The sequence below is a fragment of the Triturus cristatus genome, chromosome 3_1, assembly GCF_964204655.1.
Source record: "Triturus cristatus chromosome 3_1, aTriCri1.1, whole genome shotgun sequence".
Classification (NCBI taxonomy): domain Eukaryota; kingdom Metazoa; phylum Chordata; class Amphibia; order Caudata; family Salamandridae; genus Triturus; species Triturus cristatus.
The window spans coordinates 784,050,428-784,073,201 of NC_140583.1; the positions used below are offsets into that span (position 1 = coordinate 784,050,428).

The following is a 22,774-nucleotide window of genomic DNA, read 5'->3' on the forward strand; positions in this document are numbered from 1 at the left end:
GCCAGAATACGCAGAGCTGTCATACACGATCTGGTACCTAGATTGGAGCACAGAGGCTTAAGCCACCTTCGGCGAGGGCCATCATAGGCCGGGCAGACAAACAATACGTGGGTTATCGACTCGACCTGGGATGGACACGAGGGGCATTTGGTATCATAGACCTTATTCCACTTTTCAGTGAATGATCTTATAGGAAGAGTGCCCACTCTGAATTGGTGATATAGTTTCCTATCACCTGGTTTTGTGATCAAATTCCAGTAAGATTCTACCTCCATTACAGGCTTATGCTCCAAAAAGATACCTGTGAGCGAGCTGCTGCTCACCCCTAACAGTGTCTTTTTAATAGTCATGGCCCAATAGAGTTCTTTGTACTCGTTTTTATTGGGAAATGAATTCCCTATTGGGTCTTCCCACAAGTGGCGGAGCCCCATATCGAACAGATTACCCTTCAGTTTCTGAAGCCATTTGATTTTGGAGGACAGATCGGCGTTCCTAATATGCATTAGTGCATTGGCATAGGCCGACAGTTCAGGAGTAGTCCAAAGCCTCCTCCAATATGCTAGGGGTCTAATTCCTGCAACCTCATCAAAGGAGGAACATCCCAGATCAGACAGCAGGGGCTTGATAGGAGTTGATCGGGGAAGGGCAGTCAATGTTCTCAGAAACTTATTTTTTGCAAGAACTAGGGGTGATAAATTTTCAAAACCCCAAAGTTCTGCTCCATATATTATAGAAGCTTTAATTTTTCCATTATAAATCGATAAAGCGGGCCCCACCGGTTTAGTGTTTGAGAGTTGGTGTTCTTTAAGTAGGGCACCTGCTAGCTGATTATGCCTGAGGACTAGAACATCTAATTGAGGAGTCCAATTCATCTTCCTGCCCATAGACACTCCTAAATAGGTGAACGTATTGGTTTGTTCCAATGGTGCTTGATTCATTTCAACTCTCCCTTTAATATGTTTATATTTATGCAGCACCATGAACTTGGTTTTATCAACATTTACTACAAGATCATGGTCGTTGCAAAACTCTATAAATCTGTCAAGGGCTCGTTGCAGACCACATTGAGTTTTTGATAGAATTAAAGTGTCGTCTGCGAACATTAAAAGCGGGACCCTTGAGCCGGCAAGAGTTGGACCATCAGTGGGAAAATTAATATAGTACGTAATAACCTTGTTTATAAACAAGGAGAATAGGGTAGGAGCAAGGACACACCCTTGCCGCACTCCCTTGTTGACTGGGAAGTGGTCAGTTAGCTCCCCCTGCTGTCCCCACCTAACCTGTGCATAATTGCCCTCATGCAATTTAATGATAAAACTTAAAATTTCTAAGGGCATCCCGGCTTCCTTTAAGGTATAACATAGATTATAGCGGGGGACTAAATCAAACGCTGATTTTAAATCAACAAATGCTGCATATAAGGTTCCCCCTGCTAAAATCACTGTACTCCAATATGTCATCATAAATCTAAAAACTTGATCAATAGTACTGACGTGGGGACGAAAACCCGCTTGGTAGGTAGATAGAACATTCTGATCTAATATCCATTCATTGACTCTTCCTAACACAAGTCTGGCAACTATTTTCTGTAGGGTGTCAATTAGGCTTATCGGCCTATAATTCCCTGGTCTAGCACGGTCACCCTTTTTAGGTCTCGGGACCATCCGGTCGGCAGACCGGAAGTCCGGAGATTTAATGACTTGGGAGAAGAGGGGCTTGAACCCGCCCCTCTTCTGCCCTGTTCTCCATTGGCTGGCCTCGTAAATGCTGGCCAGCCATTGGAGAAGAGGTCCCGTCACTCCAATCCTGCCCCATCCTTTTCGGATCGGGGGGCGTGTTTTTTGCGAAAAGTCTCAGGGAGGAGACCACAGCAAAACACGCCCCCCGATCCGAAAAGGACGCTGCGTTTCCTCGCCTTCAGCACCAGACAGCCGGCCAGTGTGGAGACTGTTCTGGGAGAAGGACACCAATGATGCTACCTCAGATGGCCTCTCACCAGACAGGGCGCCACCGTGGCCACAGCAGGGGGCTCTCATTGTGGTGAGGGAAATGGAGGGGGGTAGTCTTCCACTGCACGCTGCCCCGTGGCCCTGAGTGACAATACACACATGCTAAGGGGGGACGGAGGCTGCACGCAACCAGCTACATAAAAGAAAAAAAAACACAGCAGCCGCTCCGCCTCGGACACTCGTGACGGCTTCTCTACTCACTTGATTTATTGCGGGCTGAGCAGACCGCAGTACCTTCTGTATCGCGCTATTCGGGCGCGTGTTCGGTAAAACAGCGCTTCTCGCGGCGCTCGAGAGCCAGCAGCTGCTGTTTTGTTTAGCTGGAGGAGCCCGGGCTGTGCCTCGAGGAGGAGGAAGGGTCTCTGGGCGCGCCGTGGGCAGGAGCAGAAGCAGCCGCGAGTCATCCATCCCGCCCCCCGCTCGCTCTCTGAGAAGTGTGAAACACTCCTTCAGCGTGAGCTGTGCCCCCGCTGCAGTGTGTCGAAGCCCCCCCCCCCCCCCCCCCCCCCGCAGCATCGGGCAAACAAGCGTCCGAAAACACCGCCAACAGGAAGCATGACTGGACAACTTTATGTTCGTGACTAGACCAGTCAGGATAATTTTACTGCTGACGTCGAACACTATTCTTGCATGTCCTCAGATGTTTAGCTGTCTTACAGACAAGTCCTAAACAGGAAAGTGTGGTGATGGTGCTGCGGTTTCAAGGCGCTGCGAGGCTCGTAGCTTCTGGACGGAAGTTGGCCTGCTAGCCCTGTCAGTAAGACCGTGGACTACTGGCTATCGTCATATGAATGTGATCTATAAGTGCCTCGCTTCCACCAGAGCTTCTCCCTCGTCCTGGCTCCGCCTCCATCCAGGTACATGGCGGGAATTGGGAGGGAAGAGATGGGACGGCCCCTGGAGGAGAGACAGTGGCACTCATTTCCAAGGCTGCCTGTTACCCAGTCACTAAGGGACAGTGAGCTGGAAACCTGCAGGGGGATTTCACACTTCTGCCTGTCAAGCGGGCAGCCATCAACCACACCGAGAGCAGCAACACCGAAACACGACTCCTCAATACAAACGCAACGAGGACACGTACATTATAGCAGCTCTGTGGTGGACTAAATGAAAAATCAACCCCACACACACACACACACACTAAAACACACAGAGAATAGCAATACTGAAACACGACTCTTCAATACAAACGCAACGAGGACACGTGACGTACATTATAGCAGCTCTGTGGTGGACTAAATGAAAAATCAACCACACAACCACACACACTAAAACACACCGAGAGCAGCAACACCGAAACACGACTCCTCAATACAAACGGAACGAGGACACGTACATTATAGCAGCTCTGTGGTGGACTAAATGAAAAATCAAACACACACACACACGCACACACTGAAACACAGAATAGCAATACTGAAAACACGATGATTCAATACAAACTGCACGAGGACACGCATTATAGCAGATCAGTGGACTAAATTACAAAACAACCACACACGCAATAAAATCACACAAATAACAAACACAACTCAATACAAACTGAAAAGGGCACGCACAGTATACCTGATCTGTGGACTAAATGACAAAACAACCACACACACACATACTCAAAACATAGAGAGAACAGCAATAGCTCCCCCCAACAAGCATTTACAATGCAACGGTCTCGGCATTAGTAAAGTTAGAGCTATTGGCATGCCGAGACCATTGCATTGTAAATGCTTGTTGTATATGGGAATGATTTCGGCCCCACGCCAGGTTTCTGGAATCGACGCACCTCTAGCAATTGCATTTATGATGATAAAAATATATTCAATCCAGTCTTTCCTATCTTTTTTGTAAATATCTGCTGGGATAGAATCCGGTCCGGGTGCCCTCCCAGCTGGGACCCCATCCAGGACCCTTTCTATCTCCCCTTTATCAAAGGTTAAAACAACATTAGAATTCACCACAGGGTAGTCAATAACAATACTCAATGGGAAGGCAATGTTCCACCCACAATTCTGGAACTACGTTATTCATCGGTGTGGGCCCTGTCGCACCACTGCCCCTTTTGACTAGTTGCCAGAATTTTGACCAATTCTTCCTATTACAAGCATTTGTTAGGCTCGCCCATCTGTCCTCATCATAATCCTTCTTTGCCTTAATTTTGTGCCTTTTTGTATTTTACTCTAGCTAATTTGACTTCTTGAGGAACCCCTTTCTTAATAGTTTCTGAGAGGTGCTTGAATGCAGCTCCACAAGCCTCATTATACCAGTTGGCCGATTTTTATATATAATGCCTAATAGGTTTCTTATTTATTGTAAACAGCGTCTTCAGTTTAGCGAATAGTTCCTCATGAGCCTCCTTAAAGTCTAGGAAGGGTTTTCCGGGATAATCTAGTGTGCGGAGCCTTAATAGGGTTCCTTCCACCGCTGCCTTAATCAGCGTCAAGATACCTTCATCTTCTACAACCATGGCCCATTTCAGCCGACGGCAGTCTAATGACATGATTACTTCACCTGTTACAGTTTCCATGCCTACCAATGTGGGCTCCACCCCCATCCTAGCTAAAGTTAATACTAGTGGGTCGTGGTCGCTCTCTGGTCTATGGTGTACCAGCATATCCACAAGTCTAGGCCAGAACTCTAGACTGATGAGAAGGATTTTTCTCAGTTTAGGAGTAGTAAAGTTAGAACTTTAGGACTCCTAAACTGAGAAAAATCCTAACTTTAAGACTTTCGGTTTTCACAGAAGGCATTTAGAAGTCCTAAAGTTAGGACTCCTAACTTCTGTGAATACCAAAATGAGTAAGTGCCTTCTGTGAATATCCAAATGGTAGTGAGTTTAGGATTTTGTCTTAAGTTACTTCTGTGAATCGGGCCCTCAGTTTTTATGGTTTCTCATTGTGAATTTCAGACACTAGATGGCTATTACTTTCTCCTGTTTTACATTACAGGTCAAGGCTTTGTTTTTAATTCTTGCTGCATAAGGTTAGAGTGTGAGTGGCAGTGAAAAGCCTCAAGCAAACTTGGCTCTTTTTGGTCTTAAGGGTCTAAGAGGACCTTAAGGTGAGCCAGAGCAAGGCATCTGGCTTGAACCTTCAGTCACTGAACCAACTCTAAAGCCCGCCGGACATGGATATGAATTTGAATTCCAACAAAGGCATCTTACCTTTTCATACTTCTGGGATCGATAAAATAGCTAACCCAATCCTGAAAAACTATAAAATATCCTGCATCCTGCAGCCTGTGTAATGTAGAACACGAATGTATATATTTAACTTAAACAGTGTTCAAGCAATGCTAGGTTTACAATTTGTTGTATACTAGAACCCCTATAAATAAAAGTCGCAAAATGTTAGTCATTCAGAATTAGGTACAGATTTAAAAGCACCATCAATGATGCTTTGCAAAAACATTTGGGATATATTTTTTAAGTGTTGTAGTTTGTAGTGTCCACCTTTGTACCATGCTTTAAACTTTGTGTTACATGAACTTAAGTGGTGAAATACACCGATTATATCTGGCCTAGTTAATTTCGAAATGTATGGTAGCTCCTGGTACAGTACATATCCACATCGCAAGCGCCACAACCACAACATTTTTTTCCTAGGTAAATTTCAACTGTTTTCCCTTGCCAAAATGTACCTCAGAAAAACTTGGCTGGGGAATAAGTGCCTTGTAAATAACAGAGAATGAAAGTTTTGGCACAGAGAAAACTAAAATCTGTATCGTATGTCCCATTTTTAGACAAAACTCACAATTCATGCTATTTATCACACAGGATAAATTGAGACCCCCACTTAGTATCTAGTAGAAGTAAGTAGTTCACAGTACAAACTTGTGCAGTCCTAATGAGCATAATTTTCAATGTGTTTTTGGAAAAAGACATATGCATATTGTAAGATACACTTAAGCTTGGAATGGAGCCAACAGGAGTGAGAGATGCAAATACATACCACCAGTACATAGGTGACTGACTCAACTTTGTGTGGTTGTTTGGATTTGGGACTGCTTTGGAGTAGGGGTGTCACCTTTTATGGAATGGTCAGGTCTTTACTGCATCCTTGAATCTAAGGTGGTTTTGGATGTTTCTTGTCTTTGAAGGGATTGAATTTTAAAAAGTTGCTTTGTGGACAGAGAAGGAAGTTCCATCACTGTGTAGCTTTTTGAAGGAAATTAATGAGGGCTGGGATGCCAGTTTTGAGGCCAGTGTTCTAGTCTGTGGGTATCAGTGGAGCTTTGTTTAGATTCCCCTGTTCGTTATGAAAATTGATTTGAAAGAGAAACATCTGACCAGGTATTTTGAGAGCAGGAGATACTAGTGCAGGCCAGGAAGATCCCCTTGGAAGCAGGAGCTGCCCACCTTCTACATAGGGCCTAAAGGCAGACCTTTCGTGACCCTCGCTATAATAGTTACATGTAGCTGAGGAGACAGCAGGAGGGAATGTGGAAAGGAGAGATTACTTCTTTGAGGACAGAGGCCAGCAAGGCAGTCTTGTGTTCTGCAATAGTGTATAGGGCAGAAAGCTATGCAAGCAGGAGGGGCAGTGCCTAAAATGGCTAATACTTTGTGATGTTTTTTTCTGTCTCTGCAGTAATTGCTTCCCAGTGGCGGCTCCCCCATTGGGGCGTGGGGGCGTCGCCCCACTGCTTTCTCGCGGTGCGAGAAGGCAGAAACATAAGTGGTAAAAACGACCATTTTATGTTTCTGCCTTCTCACACTGCAAGAAAGCAGAAGTGCCTGGTTGGGGGCGGTCCTGCTCGAGGGCAGGGGGGGGAGTGGCTTGCCCACTGTTGTGCATAGTGACAGTTTGGTCGGCCCCAGGGCCGACCAAACAGTCAGTATGCACAACAATGGGCAAGCTACTCCCCCCGCCCTCTAGCAGGACCGCCCATTCTCTATTTTTCTCTATGTAGGCTGCAGCAACAGCCTACATAGAGGAAATGGCCCGGCTGGGGCGCACTCCGCTGCGCCTCACCAATCACAACGCTGCCATTGCAGCATTGTGATTGGCAGAGGGGAGGGAGGCTGCATTGATGACGATAAGAGCTGCATCCAGGAATTGGAAGAGCAGGACCGCGGGCGTCGGGAGTGGACCCATCCTGAAGCTGAGTAGGCGTGGGACGGTAAATTTTATTTTATATATATTTTTTAATGAAACCCCTCCCGCCTCCCCCCCCCCCCCCCCGCGACGACCCCATTCCCCCCCACCTCCCCCCCGCCTGTCGTGCTGGCCGTGACCAGAAAATCAGTTGCGGTCCGGGTTGAAAGCCAATTCTAGAAACAAGCTTTGCAAAAAGTATTTAAGTGCTTCTGGGCGGCTGCCAGGCCTTGAAAAGATATTAATCGTCAGACTCGCCGGTGAAGGTCAGTGTGGCGGCTCCGTCTTAGTAAGTGCTGTGGGAACACGAGTGTACTTAAGAATTGCACTATATAAATCCTGCATTACGCTACTTAATGGGTGGCTTTGCATCACTCGAGCAGGCTTCAATTAGGTCTTAAGGCCCATACGGGAGCACTTCTCCCCCATTCCAGCACACCTTGAGTGTTTAGGACACTGCACGCGACCAAAGGCCACGCGAAAAGTGCTGTAAGGGCCCACAAGACCATACCCGGAGTGCCGAAAATACCATAATAGGGGCCATTCATATTGATTTTATTCCAGTTTAGGAGTTTGTGATTTCATGCCGGTGATTTCCTCGGGCGCTTTCAGAACAGATATGAGGCTACTAACTGAGACGTTATGGAATCAAACCCCCGTGCGCTTCGCACCGTCATGATATTGCCTTTCATCCATTGTAAGGTCGATAAAATGAGTACGGTTCTATGGGAGTGTGAGCCAGTGCAGGCGTTAATTCATCAAATGGCAGATGCCTATCTCCTGAGACTTGTTTAAGTGTTCTCGTGGATACGGATTACTTTATGTATCTGATAGCACAAAGCACCTTCAGGAACCAGCACTTTCCCTGGACTCTGTATACCAGGAGGCATAGCTCCCAGGAGGGAGGCGGCAACAACCAGCAACGCGCATAAAAGCGCCAGCAAAGCCTCGCGGCGCGGGACGCGCACAAAGCACCTTCAGGCACCAGCACTTTCCCTGGACTCTGTATACCAGGAGGCATAGCTCCCAGGAGGGAGGCGGCAACAACCAGCAACGCGCATAAAAGCGCCAGCAAAGCCTCGCGGCGCGGGACGCGCACAAAGCACCTTCAGGCACCAGCACTTTCCCTGGACTCTGTATACCAGGAGGCATAGCTCCCAGGAGGGAGGCGGCAACAACCAGCAACGCGCATAAAAGCGCCAGCAAAGCCTCGCGGCGCGGGACGCGCACAAAGCACCTTTAGGCACCAGCACTTTCCCTGGACTCTGTATACCAGGAGGCATAGCTCCCAGGAGGGAGGCGGCAACAACCAGCAACGAGCATAAAAGCGCCAGCAAAGCCTCGCGGGACGCGCGCGGGATGCGCCCGGGCCAAGGGCGGGCCCGTCCTTGCCCGTCATCGCCAGTCGGAGCCAGGGCAGGGCTACCCCCCTAACATGTATGTTCCTGGATTTCCGGATTCCTGTCTCTACATTTGGACTGTTGATTAAGGTACTGTGATCATTTCCGTTGCTTCTCATTGTGGGAGCGTATTCCACTTTCTTGTACCCCCTTTTTGGACTATTGACATTGTTCGGGCAAGTTGGGACTACTGGGCATTTAGCACAACTCGCACCTTTGGTGCCAACGCTAACGCCTCTGGACATTCCCCTCCCTGGGCGTTTGCGTGCATATTTGTACATTTGTTTTCCAAAAACTGCCTTAAATACTAATGACTTTTAAGTAAACCAAGTCGATTGAATGAGTATCTAGGGGGTATACTTGCACCAAGGGCACAAAATCTGCTAATTACGCTTTGTAGTCCTGTTTGAGTGTTAAATCTGTCTATTCCCGAGAGATCACAGACGCCCTAAAAGGTTGCAATGGGGAAAAGAAAACAGACAGCGAATCATTCGCCTAAAGTACCAAGCAAACATAGGAAGGTCAATATGACTCTATTAAACTATCTAACAGGGGCTGTCGGGGATATCGAAAGACAGATCAATTCAGTGGAAGAGACATTAAACATCGACTCTGCAGATCCCCTATCAGCCCATTTAAAGAAAACGGAGAGTAACATATCAAGGGACAAAGGGGCGGGAACGAGGGATCTCCCTGGTACCTCTAATCACGCCCAACAGCTCAATGGGTGTATTCTGGAGAAAAACGATGCTGTCCTTGTAGGAATAACAGCTTGTGATCCCCTCTCCTTACCTAACAAAGTAGGTACCGTACCAACTCCAAAGCTAGCAAATAAAACCCCTGATGAGGAAGTGGTTGTAATTCATCCAACCCCCACCCCTAGACACATTAAGATTCAGCCAAAAAAGTGCCAGGGGAAATTGAAAAACACAAAACACAATGCACAACAGAGTATGAGCACCCCAAAGGGGGAAAAGCCATGCAGTGACTCCTTATGCGAACCAGCTAAATTATACAAAATCATTAAAGAATTAAAGGAGTTTGTCATGCAATCAATGAACACATTTTCTACTAGGCTAGAAAACATGGAAAAAGGGATGGAAAAAATGCTAGCGGCCCAGACTAATGACGCTCAAGGGATAGGCGTGGAGATTCAGAGGCCGCTGGGCGGTAGCGGACAAACAGAGAGGGTGGTCTTAAGCGGTGCAGCTCTGGAGCCCGATAGGGGTGCTTTAGCAGCCAAGGGGCATGACGGTCGCCTGGACTCGCTTAAACACGGGCCCATGGCTACTACTAGTAGTCACCCAGTAGTCGGTAAGCCTTCTAGGTATAATGAGATGGGTATTGCAGGTCATAAATCTCTTGATAATTGTAAAGGGGGAGAAGACATTAACAAGATGGCGGACCATAGAGCCCAAATACTTAATCTCCCTCCGGCTGCTACCCCATATACAATCATCTTAGCTAATGTACCTAAACTGGATCCAGCAACAACTGAAACCTGGCCAGCCCTAAGAAATAAAACCGTAAACTGGTTGGGTAATAGGACTGGCCTAACAAACGCACTTTTTAGGGAATTCAAGATGGTGAGGAGAGTTGACTGGGTTGGAACTAGCTGTAAATTTTATAAAGGAGATTGTATAGTGTTATCGTTAGGTTCACCAGCTCTTGTTAGCGAAATTTTGTCAAGAATTTACCATTCGAACCTCTCCAACACTAGTATCCAAGTACGTCCGCTGGACTCTTTTTACCGCTTGCCATCTAAATATCCAGTGGAAAATCAAGGCCAGTACCGTGGGAATAAGGAGGGTTCCCATTACAATCTAGTAGTGTCAAATAGATTCGGCCCCCTATCTGCTTTAGACGAGAATGAATGACCATTATTTAACAGCTCACAACCCCAGGGGCCACCCTCCCCTCCCACTAGCATAATGCGGGGCTCGACAATTTTGCAGGACCAAATCGTGGTAGAACAAGTGGATGAGGAAGATAGTACCGAATCTAGAATAAACATCACTTTGGGGATCACGGCGGACCCAATAGACCACCAGGCAGGGACTTGTAGCGTCTGTTTTTGGAATGTGGCAGGCCTAAAGCATAAAGTGAACGACCCGGCCTGGTTGGATTTTGTTAGTAATTTTGATGTCCTATGTTTACAAGAGACCTGGGTTATTGACAGAGTCCACATAAATGGTTTCAAAACCTATCACACACCTGCTATCAGATCAACTTTTGGAAGACTGAAAGGGGGATTATGTGTATATGTATCGAATACGTTGGGGGCGTGTAATTTAGAGATGGTGCGTGCAGAAATTTTTTACCAAATTGTCTTAATACATATGGATTTGTGTACCGTCCTGGTTTTAATCAACTTTTGTAATAATGTAGAAAAGGATAAATTGGGGACTGTATTAGAAAATCTTAACAAGGACATTAACAATCTAAAACTAAGAGGTGATATAACCTTAATCCCCATCTGGGGTCGACTTTAATACCAGCTTGTGCCCATTTGCGGATCTGGGAAAATGTGGACTAACCTTGAATAAGAATGATCCTCTGGCCCATTTTCATCATACAACAAAAGGCGAGCTCCTAAACGAGCTCATGTTTAAAGGTTTTGCCAATTGCCTATGTACGCCCAAGGTGAACTTCGGCCATACTTTTATAGGCAGAGGTGCCAAATCAATTATTGATTTCGTCCTCATCCCAAATCATCACGCTAGCTACGTGAAAGGCTATAAAATCCATCATAACATAATGAGCGATCACCTGGCAATTAGTGTGAACATAGCAGCCTCCAACTCTGTACCTCGGAAATCATGTAATAGATCTGCATGGGTGCAGAATATAGAGTTGGGTAGGAAAAACGGCTATGCTATTCGATGGGCCAGCCGGGATCCCACTGAGCTAAATAACGAAATAGTCTCCAAGGCAATAGATCCCATCTTAACATGCTTAAGTGATAAACCATCGCATGACGATGTATTAAAAGCTTTTGACCGCATCACCGAGGTAGTGAAAAGTACGCTGTCCAGGGAAGGCAAAGGCATAGGTAAACCCAAGAAGGGATGGTTCGACCAAAATTGCACCAGATGCTACTCAAACTTGAAGAGAGCTTTGCACAGCACTAAAAGAGATAGCAGTGAGATCAGGGCTTGCAGAAAATCGTACAATGCTACAAGAAAAGCTAGGGTGACCGAGCTGAAAGATAAAGTATGGAAAAATCTTTGCGAGGCAGCCGAGAGCAAAGACAGCTCGAAATTTTGGTCGGCTGTGAATGCCCCATTTTTAAACAATAACCTGGATGCACCTTCCATCGAAGTAGCAATCGGTGAGAGAACCTGGATAGACTTTTTTACTAATGTGTACTCATTACAGGGTGATGAGGAGACCAATGACGAGGAACAAGATATAGCTAGTGGAAAACAGAAATTTGGGCCAATCCATCTACATATCTCACTCCAAGATGTGAATGCGGCAGTGAAGGCTAGTAGTGGCGGTAAGGCCGCTGGCCCGGATGGGATACCAATAGACCTCTATAAGTCAAACCTGGAGGTCTGGGGGCCCATCCTAACAAGGGTTCTACAAGCATGTTGTGAAAAGGGTTTTATAAGCACCTGGTCAGAATCGATTATAGTTCCCATTTTCAAAAAGGGTGAGCGAGGGAACCCTGCCTGTTACCGCCCAATATCCTTGCTGGACTCCCTAATGAAGATTGCTGGTAGAATTGTCCTAGATCACTTACAAGCATGGACAGTAGAAAATGATATTTTAAGCGATGTACAATATGGCTTTGGAGCTGGGCTAGGCACCAATGAGCAGATCCTGAATCTTAGTGTATTAATTGGCAAATATACACAGGCAAAGCCAGGGAAACTCTACCTGGCTTTTGTCGATCTCTCAGCCGCCTTCGACTGTGTAATACATAACAAGTTGTGGGAAGTCCTCAACTAATTAAAAGTCGACCCTGTCTTATTACTTTTTTTGAGACAGCTGTATTCGGGCGCAAGTGCAAAAGTTTGTCACGGACTAAAGGGAGAGTGCACGGCGCCATTCAGGGTGGAGAGGGGCGTTAGGCAAGGCTGCATTTTGGCACCACTCCTGTTCTCACTTTATACCAACGCACTGGAGCAGGAGTTGGTGTCACACACTAGGGATCCCCCGACAGTTAACGCACACCCGATAGCCTCCCTCCTTTATGCCGATGATGCAGTACTTATGTCTCGCACACAGGTTGGTTTACAGAGGGCCCTTTCCTTCTACACGTGTTTTATGGATAGGCTTGGCCTAAAGCTGAATGCAAAGAAAAGCTTTGTCATGACTTGTGGGGGGATGAAAAGTAAAGCTAGAAGTTACCAGGCGGGTGGAAACCGGGTTGAAACCACCAACCTGTTCAGCTACCTGGGCGTCCTTTTTATAGAACAGGCTCATGGACTGCAGCAGTTAAGGCTAGGAGCTTACTTTTTATGAAGTCTATTGCTGCTCTAAAAAACTTTTCGAGAAAACTGGGGAAGCACCCGCCCGTAATGCTGCTAAAAATTTACCAAGCAAAATGCATAAGCATAGCAATTTACGGGGCAGCGATATGGGGTTTCCAGGATTGTAGGTCGATACAATGTATTGAAAATGGGTTTCTTAGGTATATCCTGGGAGTTCCAGTTAGTACCTCAGTTTTCAATTGCCATAGTGAATTAGGAGTCGTTTACATTTCTGACTTAATTAAAATTCAACCAATTCTGCTATGGCACAGAATTTGGACATCAGCTAGCACGGGTCTTAACAGGGAAGTATTAACTGATGCCATGAGACTGGCTAATGCGGATAAAATACCCTGGCTCAGTTATGTCAAAAAGTTCATGCAGGACATAGGACACCCAGATTTTTACTTCTCACCTGATAATATGAACTCTACTAACCGAAAGGATTTTTAAAAAAAACCTGCATGACTCACCTAGAAGAAGTCAGGCTAGCCCTGGAACTGAACAAAATTACGGTTATTCATCATCAAATCATTTCTGTAACAAGTGAGATTCAATCATATTTAACACGTGTGGCAGGAGGATATGATAGATATCTGTTATCCAGATTCAGATTTGGGTCTTTCCATCGCCTCATAACTCACCCTAACATCAACGACTGGTCGAGGGATCTTTGCTGCTGCCCATGTGATAACATTTCACCGCAAACCACATTACACGTAATTTTATTTTGTAAATATTATGTTAATGAAAGACGCAGATGGTTGATCCCTTTCCTAAAACAAGGTGGATGGAGGCAATGCCGCCCAGCCTTCTTGTATTTACAGAAGTTGGAAAATTGTTACTGTACTGGCTCAGTGATGGGCTTTTTAAAGGGTGTGCTACGAGTCAGGAAACAATTAAATAACTAAACTGTTAAATCCGTTATAGGTTTGTTTTAGTCAGGGCGATACCATTGCTTAAGGAATTCTATATGGTCTACATGAACCCAACTTTATTATCTTGAATATATTTTTATCTGATGCGTAATGACACTTTTTACATGTAACCTACGTCTTGCTTTTTAATTGTTGTTTTTATCAATATGTCTGCTTTTATGATTTTAACTTCTAAAATCGAATAAAGCTTGGTTTTGATTTGATTTGAGTACTGTTTAGTGACAATAAACATCTGTTACTCCTTCGCATACTAGATTTGTCTGGCAGAAGCATCAAGAGTCATTTTGGGCGCACATGGCGCTATAAATAATCACAGGGGCACCAGAGTGGGGTTAGTACATAACCGTCTGCATGACTTTCTAAGTGCGCAGTCTGTACTACATAAAACAAATGACAGTGTAAAAAAACGAGTAAATTAAAATGTCTTAGATGATTAATGTATGTAGGCCGAGTGGCCGACTTTGGCTACTTGAGATAGATGTTCGCATTGCAAAGCAAACGAAAGCACCAGAAATTAGAAATACAAATAAATTGTTTGAAGAAGTGACATTATGGACAGCTCACAATTTACTTTTCCTGGCTCTTGGAACCCCTCTGGGGAAAAACGGCACATTAAACTTCTTTAATTTGCAATGCCATTGTGTTATGCATTTAACATTGCTTTAAAACGTTTCCCCACAATGATTACAATGGTAGCCCCAGGGCCTGGAAATGTTTCAGTTAAAAACACTGGTTCTTCAAGGCATTCAGCAGTTTATTGTATGGAGAAAATCCGGCATGGCTGAGGCCTTATCTGTTTATGGAACGTCTATATGGTTGTGACTTCCTTTTTGTCTATTTTTTTTTTAAAGTCGATAGATGGATTTATGGATTGATTGATTAATGTATTTATCTTGGTCAGCCCAATTCGGCCACAGCCTTGCCTGCATTATTTTCTAGTTTGCCATTGTTTGGATGGACTGTCTCTCAAGGCTATGGCACTTTAAAGATGGTGACAATGACCTACTTGTGTTTCCATTGGGTTTGAGTGATGTGGGGACAACCTAGTCCTGGTTCTCATTTATCTCCTGTGCTCATTGATTTGTTTTACTTTGCTATCACAATAACGCCTTAAACACACAAGAAGGTCAAAACTTGATGGGGTAAACAGAATTTTTTTAACTAAACGATTTTTAGGCATAATTCTAATATAAAGGATTTCTTAAAGCAGTTGTGTTGCATATAGTTTTCTGAAAAATACCCTAGAAACAGGTATTTTGTCTAAGTTTCACTCCTATTGCCACCTTGTGATTTTGCTTCTTCTGTCATTGCCTCCAGATATATAATATGAGTGACATTAAACCTATAACCAGCCAGGGCTATAGGCTTTGTCAATGGTTGTAAGTTGCATAAGATAAATAAGAACAAACTGCAGCATTTTCATTATTCTAATCAATGAAAACATAGGTGGTTCAGAGATGTGCTACAGGTGGAAAACACTTAGAGGGCCTCTTTCCGTTGGTTGTATGTGCTTGGCTTGGGGGTCATTTTGCAAGCATGCCAGTTTGAGGATTGGGCATTCTCCTTTTGCAGTTCGGCCTCGCTCGCTTATTACATTAGGGTAGAACATCCCCCCCCCCCCCCTCACCACTTTCAAAATCCACCAGCCGCCACTGTTGCTTCCTGCTCAAATTAGCCAATATGTTAACTCAAATGAGGTTGGGATTAGGTTTGCAGGGCCTAGTGATTGTTCCTAATTTCATGCCTACCACAACAAAGCAGAGACTAGTTTGTCTGCAGTCCAGTCTTTTTCTCACACTATGGTTTCTCCAAAATATTATGTAATTGTTCTAATTTAGCCCCATCATTCTTATTAGACGACAGACTCATGTATGCAAAGTTCTTTCTGGGATTACTTCATCATACTGCTACCAAGCTTCCACTCCAGAAAGTCCTATTTCATATGTCATTTGCTTCACACAAGAAATCAATAGAAATCTGCAAACATTGCTATCAGTAAACACATTCGCATTCATCGAGCACTGTTGCAAATTATTTTAATGCTATTGCTATTTAATAATCTGCTCCTATTTGTGTTCAGGGGTATGTTACAGATTTTAATGTCAGCCCTGAGCTGCCATGGCATTTATTCACTACAATGGCAGCAATAGCTGTAGGGGCATCGAAGGTTGATCCCTTTACCCATACTTACCCCCACAACAGCTACGTATTTGCTGCCTAGTGGCTAGGTAGGGGGACTGGAATGTAAACAAGCATTTGCAATGCAATTGGTCTCGCCTTTGGGAACCTATATGTATTTAGCTATGCAGCACATTAGTCTGGGTGCTGAACATCTACTGTTCTTTAAAATGGAGAGAGAGTAAGCACCAAACTGTGTGACATGCCAGGTATGGGATCACATGGAGATAAATATTGCCTTTCAGTGGGAAATGGTATAGTTCTATTAAGACAAATAGAGGCAGTTGAACAGAAAAAAAAAAGTCCTTAAGCGGAAGCAGACAAGTCCTAGGGCTGATCCCCGGAGCCCACATAGTACATACACATATAAGTATATAATAAGTATATACTAAAGTATATACAAGAGGTCTCGAATGCTCGACCTAAACACACAAAGTGAAAGAAGGAGGATGAGAAAGACTTAAGGACTGTCACAAAGGGAGACAGCAGGAACCAGCAAGAGGAATAAACGAGCCAAGGGTGTCAGGTACTGTATTAAAGAGGCCTGGGGTGGTTTCAATTCTGGAGAGCCCTGGTATTCGGCCCGCCAACATTTATTTAATAGGCCTTCAGAGCAGAGCTTTGGGCACCGGTAATTGACAAATTAAGCACTGACGCATCTGAAAAAAACTTTTCCTTCGACGATGCACAAAGCACTCATTCCACTGTGGCGCAGTGCTTTCTTATTCACATTCCACTCGCAGGTTCCCACACCCTGTGTGTGGAAGTGCTTCGCGCTCGTGCTCTGACCAACTTGCTCCTTTAATGGACTGTAATGGAAGTGAAGTTCCTTGTGCGCTGCAGGGCTCAGGGTTTACTGCTCCAGTGTCTCAGTGGGAGAAACACTGAGCAGCTGAAGCACAAGGCAGGAAACGTGGAAATTACCCAAGAGCATAGCTGCCAAGGTTTTAGATTGCTATGTGTGGCATTTTCATAATTTCTGTGTAATTATGAGTGCCATTAGAACCACTATGAGTGACACTTTTCTCGCCAGCACAATCAACCAATAAAAGATGAGGGAAACATAAATATCAGAAATCTGACCCATTTGAGCAACGAGAAACTCTGAGATCTTAAAACTGCTGCAAATTCATGAGGTGGCTGAGTCATAATTACAACGAAATTCTAAAAATATCATACATAGCAATCTGAAACCTTGGAAGATATGAAAGAGGGCGAGCATCACTTTATGTGACATAGTATTGAAGACCATGCCCATACTTCTGTTCTAGACACCGAGTCTTGTTTACTTAAATATTTCATAAAAGTGATGGGAAGTATTTGTTTTATTCTATTGCTATTGTATTGCTTCTATTGTACAATGCTGATCATATAATAAACTTGGAAATTTTGGTTGGCATAATGTATTGACTATTAAGAATAAAAAGGCAGAAGGACTGCCAATTAGACAAAAATAAAAGAAAAGGAGCATGGTAAAACAAGGAGTATAAAACAAATCACTTTTACCAGGTGGTGTTTGTTGTCCAAGATGAGGCCATGCAAAAAATTATTGTGATGGGAAAAGGTTTTTCACTTGGAGTGGGGTGAACTAAGTCGGTAAAGCTGTAACTGCAGGGGCCACCTTATTCATAAGAGAATGCTGTAAGCAGGAAAGTAAGACTTGTGAAGTAACTACTAATATTAGCCTCAGATGTCACTCACCACTAGAAAAAAAAGCAGACAGCTAGAAAGCAGTTCACATGGCTCCGCTAAGAATTAACACTAAAAGGAGCAAGGACTTGCGTTTATACTGCAGAACCACCTAACAGGGTGTGAGAGGCTCTAACACAGAGCCCAGCTGCCTCGGGCCTAGAGCGTACATTAATTAGAGTCAGCTGACTCGCGGACTCCGGCTGGTGCAGTTAGCAGTATATGACAGCATGGTGCTGGGCAAGCCTCAGGAGAGGCTGGGAGATACACACAGCGGTCACAGCAGGCTGTAATATTTCAAAATCTAACACCAGTGAAGTGAGCAGTCCAGGGGTCTGGCGCACCACAGCTACACAATTCACTTACTTGAACGAGTCAATAAACGTAGAGAACTGCATGTACTCTGAAGCAAAGAGAAACCTTTTAAGTCATTTTTGAAACATACTTACTGCATATTTGCTATGCCATGGGTTTTAAAACAAGCTGCACACGGTTCATCCTTCAGCAGAGCCTCTCTTCCTCCTGCAGATTACATCTTCTTGCCCGCGCTGTGAGTTGGGAAATGTGTGGGAGCCCCAAGAGATTGTCACATACAGGAGACTTGTTTGGACCAGGAGAGGTAGGGGACACGTTTGTACTCAGTAAGGAATGTTCAAGTACTTAAATCTCAGATTTATTTTTATTAAATCCCAGATGTTTATTTTCCAGTGTAAAAAACACTTAAGCCACTCTTTTTAACGAATGGATAAACCTTTCCTCTTGAAGCAATATCGTGATCGGAACAAGAGGACAATACTCCCTTGGACGCACAATTGAAAATGTCTGAAATCAGTTCTTAAGTGTGTTGGATTGCTGAATTTTACTTAGCCCACATGTATGGAAATAGAGAATTTTCATCTTCTGCAGTGTTCATTGAAATGATTTTCTGAGATGGACAGTTTGACTGTCTTGAAAATAAATTGCTGCGAAGTCATTTTGTTTGGAGCTCTGCTGCACTCTTGTGGGCTCTGTCGGCACTAACATTGGCGCTGCGAATAAGGGAAAGCTGGAGAGCATACATTTTCTTTCGTCTAATTGCTGAACCGCGGATATTGTCTCATCTACAGGGTAGGTTATATAATGTCGTGACCCTAAAGCACTGCGTAAAACAGATTAGAGTAATACCAACAAGCATTGGCAATGCAATAGGACTCGCATTTACATGAGAACTATTGCATTGCAAATAGCAATGCGTGAGGGTGACGAGGCACAAGGGGGGCGGTGCCAGGAAGGCATTGGACTGCGGGAGGGGGGCACAGGAAGAAAGTAGTCTGTGCTGTGAAGGGGCTAGTAGCCGTGGAAGGACACACATAACTTGCATGGCTGTTATGGGGAGGGACTAACAAGCTTAATACCAATCGGAAGGCAGCATTTAGAACCTAAGCCAATGGCCGGAGAGTGGGCGGAGCTTCCACAAAGCATCCACACTATAGTGTATACTGCATGCCTCGCAAAGCGATTGCAGCGCATTAGCGCTGCAACGCTAAGCAAGACCTAAAAATACATAAGACTTTTAAAGCTCTGTTTATTTTAAGATCCTTTTACTTAGGCAAGGGGTACTGAGTGCAGTGTGATGAGTGCCAAATGGAAAACTAGGTCAACATCTCTTACCCTTGATAATCTCAGATTGACACCCCTCTATGATGTGGGGGTGTCATCTATAATCAAGCTTGTGTGCTCATTTTCTATCCTTAATGGATGTTATTAGAGCAAATCTTATCACACATGGGTTGTGCTTCTTGCCAAATGACTACCCAAGCATTTCAAATTCAAAAATATTTTGTGGGAGTTGTCACAAAGTACCAAATATTATATATTCAACATTCTTTGTGCTATAGGGCTAGGATATGTGGCAGCTTCACCCAAACAGCTACAAAGCTGTTTACTATACTAACATCATATTCAGAAAATAACATAAAAATATTGTGTGCAGGTAAATGAAGCGTGAACAGAGCAATAACTAAATAAATGTGCTTAAACTGCATTATTTGGTTCCAATTTTCAAAACCTTCCATTGGCGGAAGGATGCTGAAATAGCTTGTAAATTATTTTTTTAAGACTAGTTTGGTTGACACAACTGGCCCTGAGTGTTTGGAGTGTACGATTTGCCTGAGATTGTTATGTTAAATAGAATCTGGTGTTACACATTGCACATAGTTTACTTGCCTAATGAGTATTAAAATAGAACATTTGTGCTAAAATTCCTTGAGAGACCCAAAATCATGTTATGCGGAGAATAATGATACTGACCCTGTGTGCTTTAAAATGCACTATTTGCCACATGTAGTCTCAAAAATGACTCAGTGTTATACGCACTACATCGGCAAAGCGAAGGGAGCCCCCCAGAAGTAATTTAGATTCTGCTCTTATGATGCCTCTGTCTTCACTAATCCGGTAACTGGTCGCAATAACCAAAATAAAATATCGACTGGACAGAATATCAAGTTTTTAATATAGAATGGACAGAATATCGAATTGCAAAAATATAGTGGTGCAGAATATCGAAATTCAGGTAAGAAATATCGATTTTCATAATATCGAAGTTAGTAATATCGACAGTCATGATATAGTTGTTAAAAATATCTAATTTTTTTATAGTGTTTTAAGTGTTAGTATATGTGTTAAAAGTATGTATTATTTTTGTAATGTATGTTTGAATTTTTTAAAGTAATGAATTTTATGTTATTTAATTTTTGTGCAATTTAATTCCGTAGCTGGTTGTGGGTTTATAGGGGAATAGGGTGGGAAGTAATTTAATTATAGTAAATTAAATATTAATTTTTAGGAATTATTAATTATTTTTAATTTTATTTTGCCTTTAAGTTCTGTAGCGGGATATGGGTTTATAGGAGAATAGGGTGGGAAAAAATCAATTGATCGGTAATTGTTTATTAATAGGTAATTAATTTTTAATAAATAATATTATTGGTATTCATAATTATTTATTAAATATTTTGTAGTTGGTAATTAATATTAAATATCTTTTTATTGGCATTGATAATTAATTGATTTGTATTTAATTATTAAATCATTACTTTCCCTACTGTTGCACTCACTGGAGTGGGAATAGTAATTTTTACCCCTACGCTATCCAACACTTTTCCTACTTTTGCACTCACTGGAGTGGAAATAGTATTTTTACCCCTACGCTATCCAACACTTTCTCTACTGTTGCACTCTCTGGAGTGGGAATAGTAATTTTTACCCCTACGCTATCCAACACTTTCCCTACTGTTGCATTCACCGGAGTGGGAATACTAATTTTTACCCCTACGCTAGCCAACACTTTCCCTACTGTTGCACTCTCAGGAGAGGGAATAGTAATTTTTACCCCTACGCTTTCCAACACTTTCCCTACTGTTGCACTCACTGGAGTGGGAAAAGTAATGTTTACCGTCCCGATATCCAACGGTTTCCTTACTGTTGCACTCACTGGAGTGGGAATAGTATTTTTTTACCCTCCCGCTATCCAACGCTTACCCTACTGTTGCACTCACTGGAGTGGGAATAGTAAATTTTACCCTCCCACTATCCAACACTTAAAATATTGAATATTTTTTAATATTATTAAGTTAATATACATATGTATTAACTCTTTCCCAGCTCATGACGGAACCACTCCGTCATGAGCCACGGGCGCCGTGTGCTCATGACGGTGTGGTTCCGTCATGCTGCGGCCGTTGGCGGCCGCTCCTCCCACGCGGCGCTAATTCCCCGCCTGTGCGGGCGATTAGCGCAGTGGGTGGAGTCATGACGTGACCACGCCGTCATGAGCACAGCTCGCCCGTGACTCATGACGGCGTGGTTCCGTCATGAGCATGGCGGCGCCGCAAACCCCCGAAACCCCCCCAGCGCTGCGGCGGAATTCGCGCCGCAGCGAAGGGGTTAAAAAATAAAAATGCATGTTTATTTATTTTTATTTACATTAATTAGTTATTAATTTGAAGGTTATTTAAGTATTTTTAAGTATGTTTTAGTTAATTATATTCATTATTTCATTATTTACATTACTTTTAAGACATTTTAAAAATTCGATATTTTAACAAACTATATTATTTACAACAATATTTTGGATTCGATGTTTATGTACTTACGTGTTTGTATATAGGAATTCGATATTCTGGTGTTCTATATTTGGATCGTCGATAGAGTTTGACCCTTTCAATTAGGCATCGTTTATGCCATTTCTATTGAAGTCCTTTGGCTTGCGGAACTACAACTTGTAATGATTTCCATTATATATTTTCAGAATCAAATTCATTGTTCGACAGTTATTATTCAATTATCTTAAGTCTGTTTCGTTCATTTTAAAGCCCCCCCCTCTCCCCCCCTTGCCCCTCACCTTTCCTTTTCCCTGAACCTTTTATCAGCGGGTCCATGTGCGCGCTTCGGGCCTCAATTGCCTTCAGAAAGGCACGCTCAGCCAAAGTTCGGCCGCATCACACCAGAACGGACGCTTGTCGGCGCTCTGACATTAACTGTGAATAAGCCTGCAAGGCCTTGTGGACCACTTGGTGACGGTATGAATTTAAATTTCACCAATTCTTAGGTATCTGTTTCCTTTGTTTTCAGAATTCATGAATGCAGAGCACTTCTATATAACGAGATCAGGTAAATGTCATGTCTTCCTTTGGCACTCATGTGAGGACATTCACATGCTATCACATGTGCATTTTAGGCACATGCTGATTCCATTCCACTTTATGTTTTTGTCGTACAAACAAAATTTTACGAAGAATTTGTATGTAATTGAATTCGCTTTAAGTTTGGGTGAGTGTCATTTAGTTTGTTTTCCCGCAGCACAGCGCGCTGAGTCCAAATCAGTGATTCAAGCGATAGGGTCATTAACTTTCAGTTATTCAGGTGGTTGACATGGCTGCGATAGTACCTATAATTTGGTCCCCCTACAATGCAAGACCTGTTGTCAAATATTGGATTCATTTTATTTTAAGT

At 43.6% G+C, this 22,774-nt stretch overlaps 1 protein-coding gene across 5 annotated transcripts in view; it reads left to right on the forward strand.

Annotated features, from left to right (window-relative positions):
• LOC146861028 (putative methyltransferase DDB_G0268948) overlaps positions 1-22,774 on the forward strand; it is a 598,370-nt gene that overhangs the window by 156,396 nt on the left and 419,200 nt on the right. Inside the window, exon 3 of one of the 5 annotated variants that reach the window (XM_085646399.1) lies at positions 18,311-18,401. The exons of the other annotated variants lie outside the window; for them this stretch is intronic. Within the exon in view, the coding sequence (XP_085502525.1) occupies positions 18,345-18,401 (57 nt within the window). The 5' untranslated portion in view covers positions 18,311-18,344. The remainder of the gene's footprint in view (positions 1-18,310; positions 18,402-22,774) is intronic. 5 annotated transcript variants of the gene reach the window in all.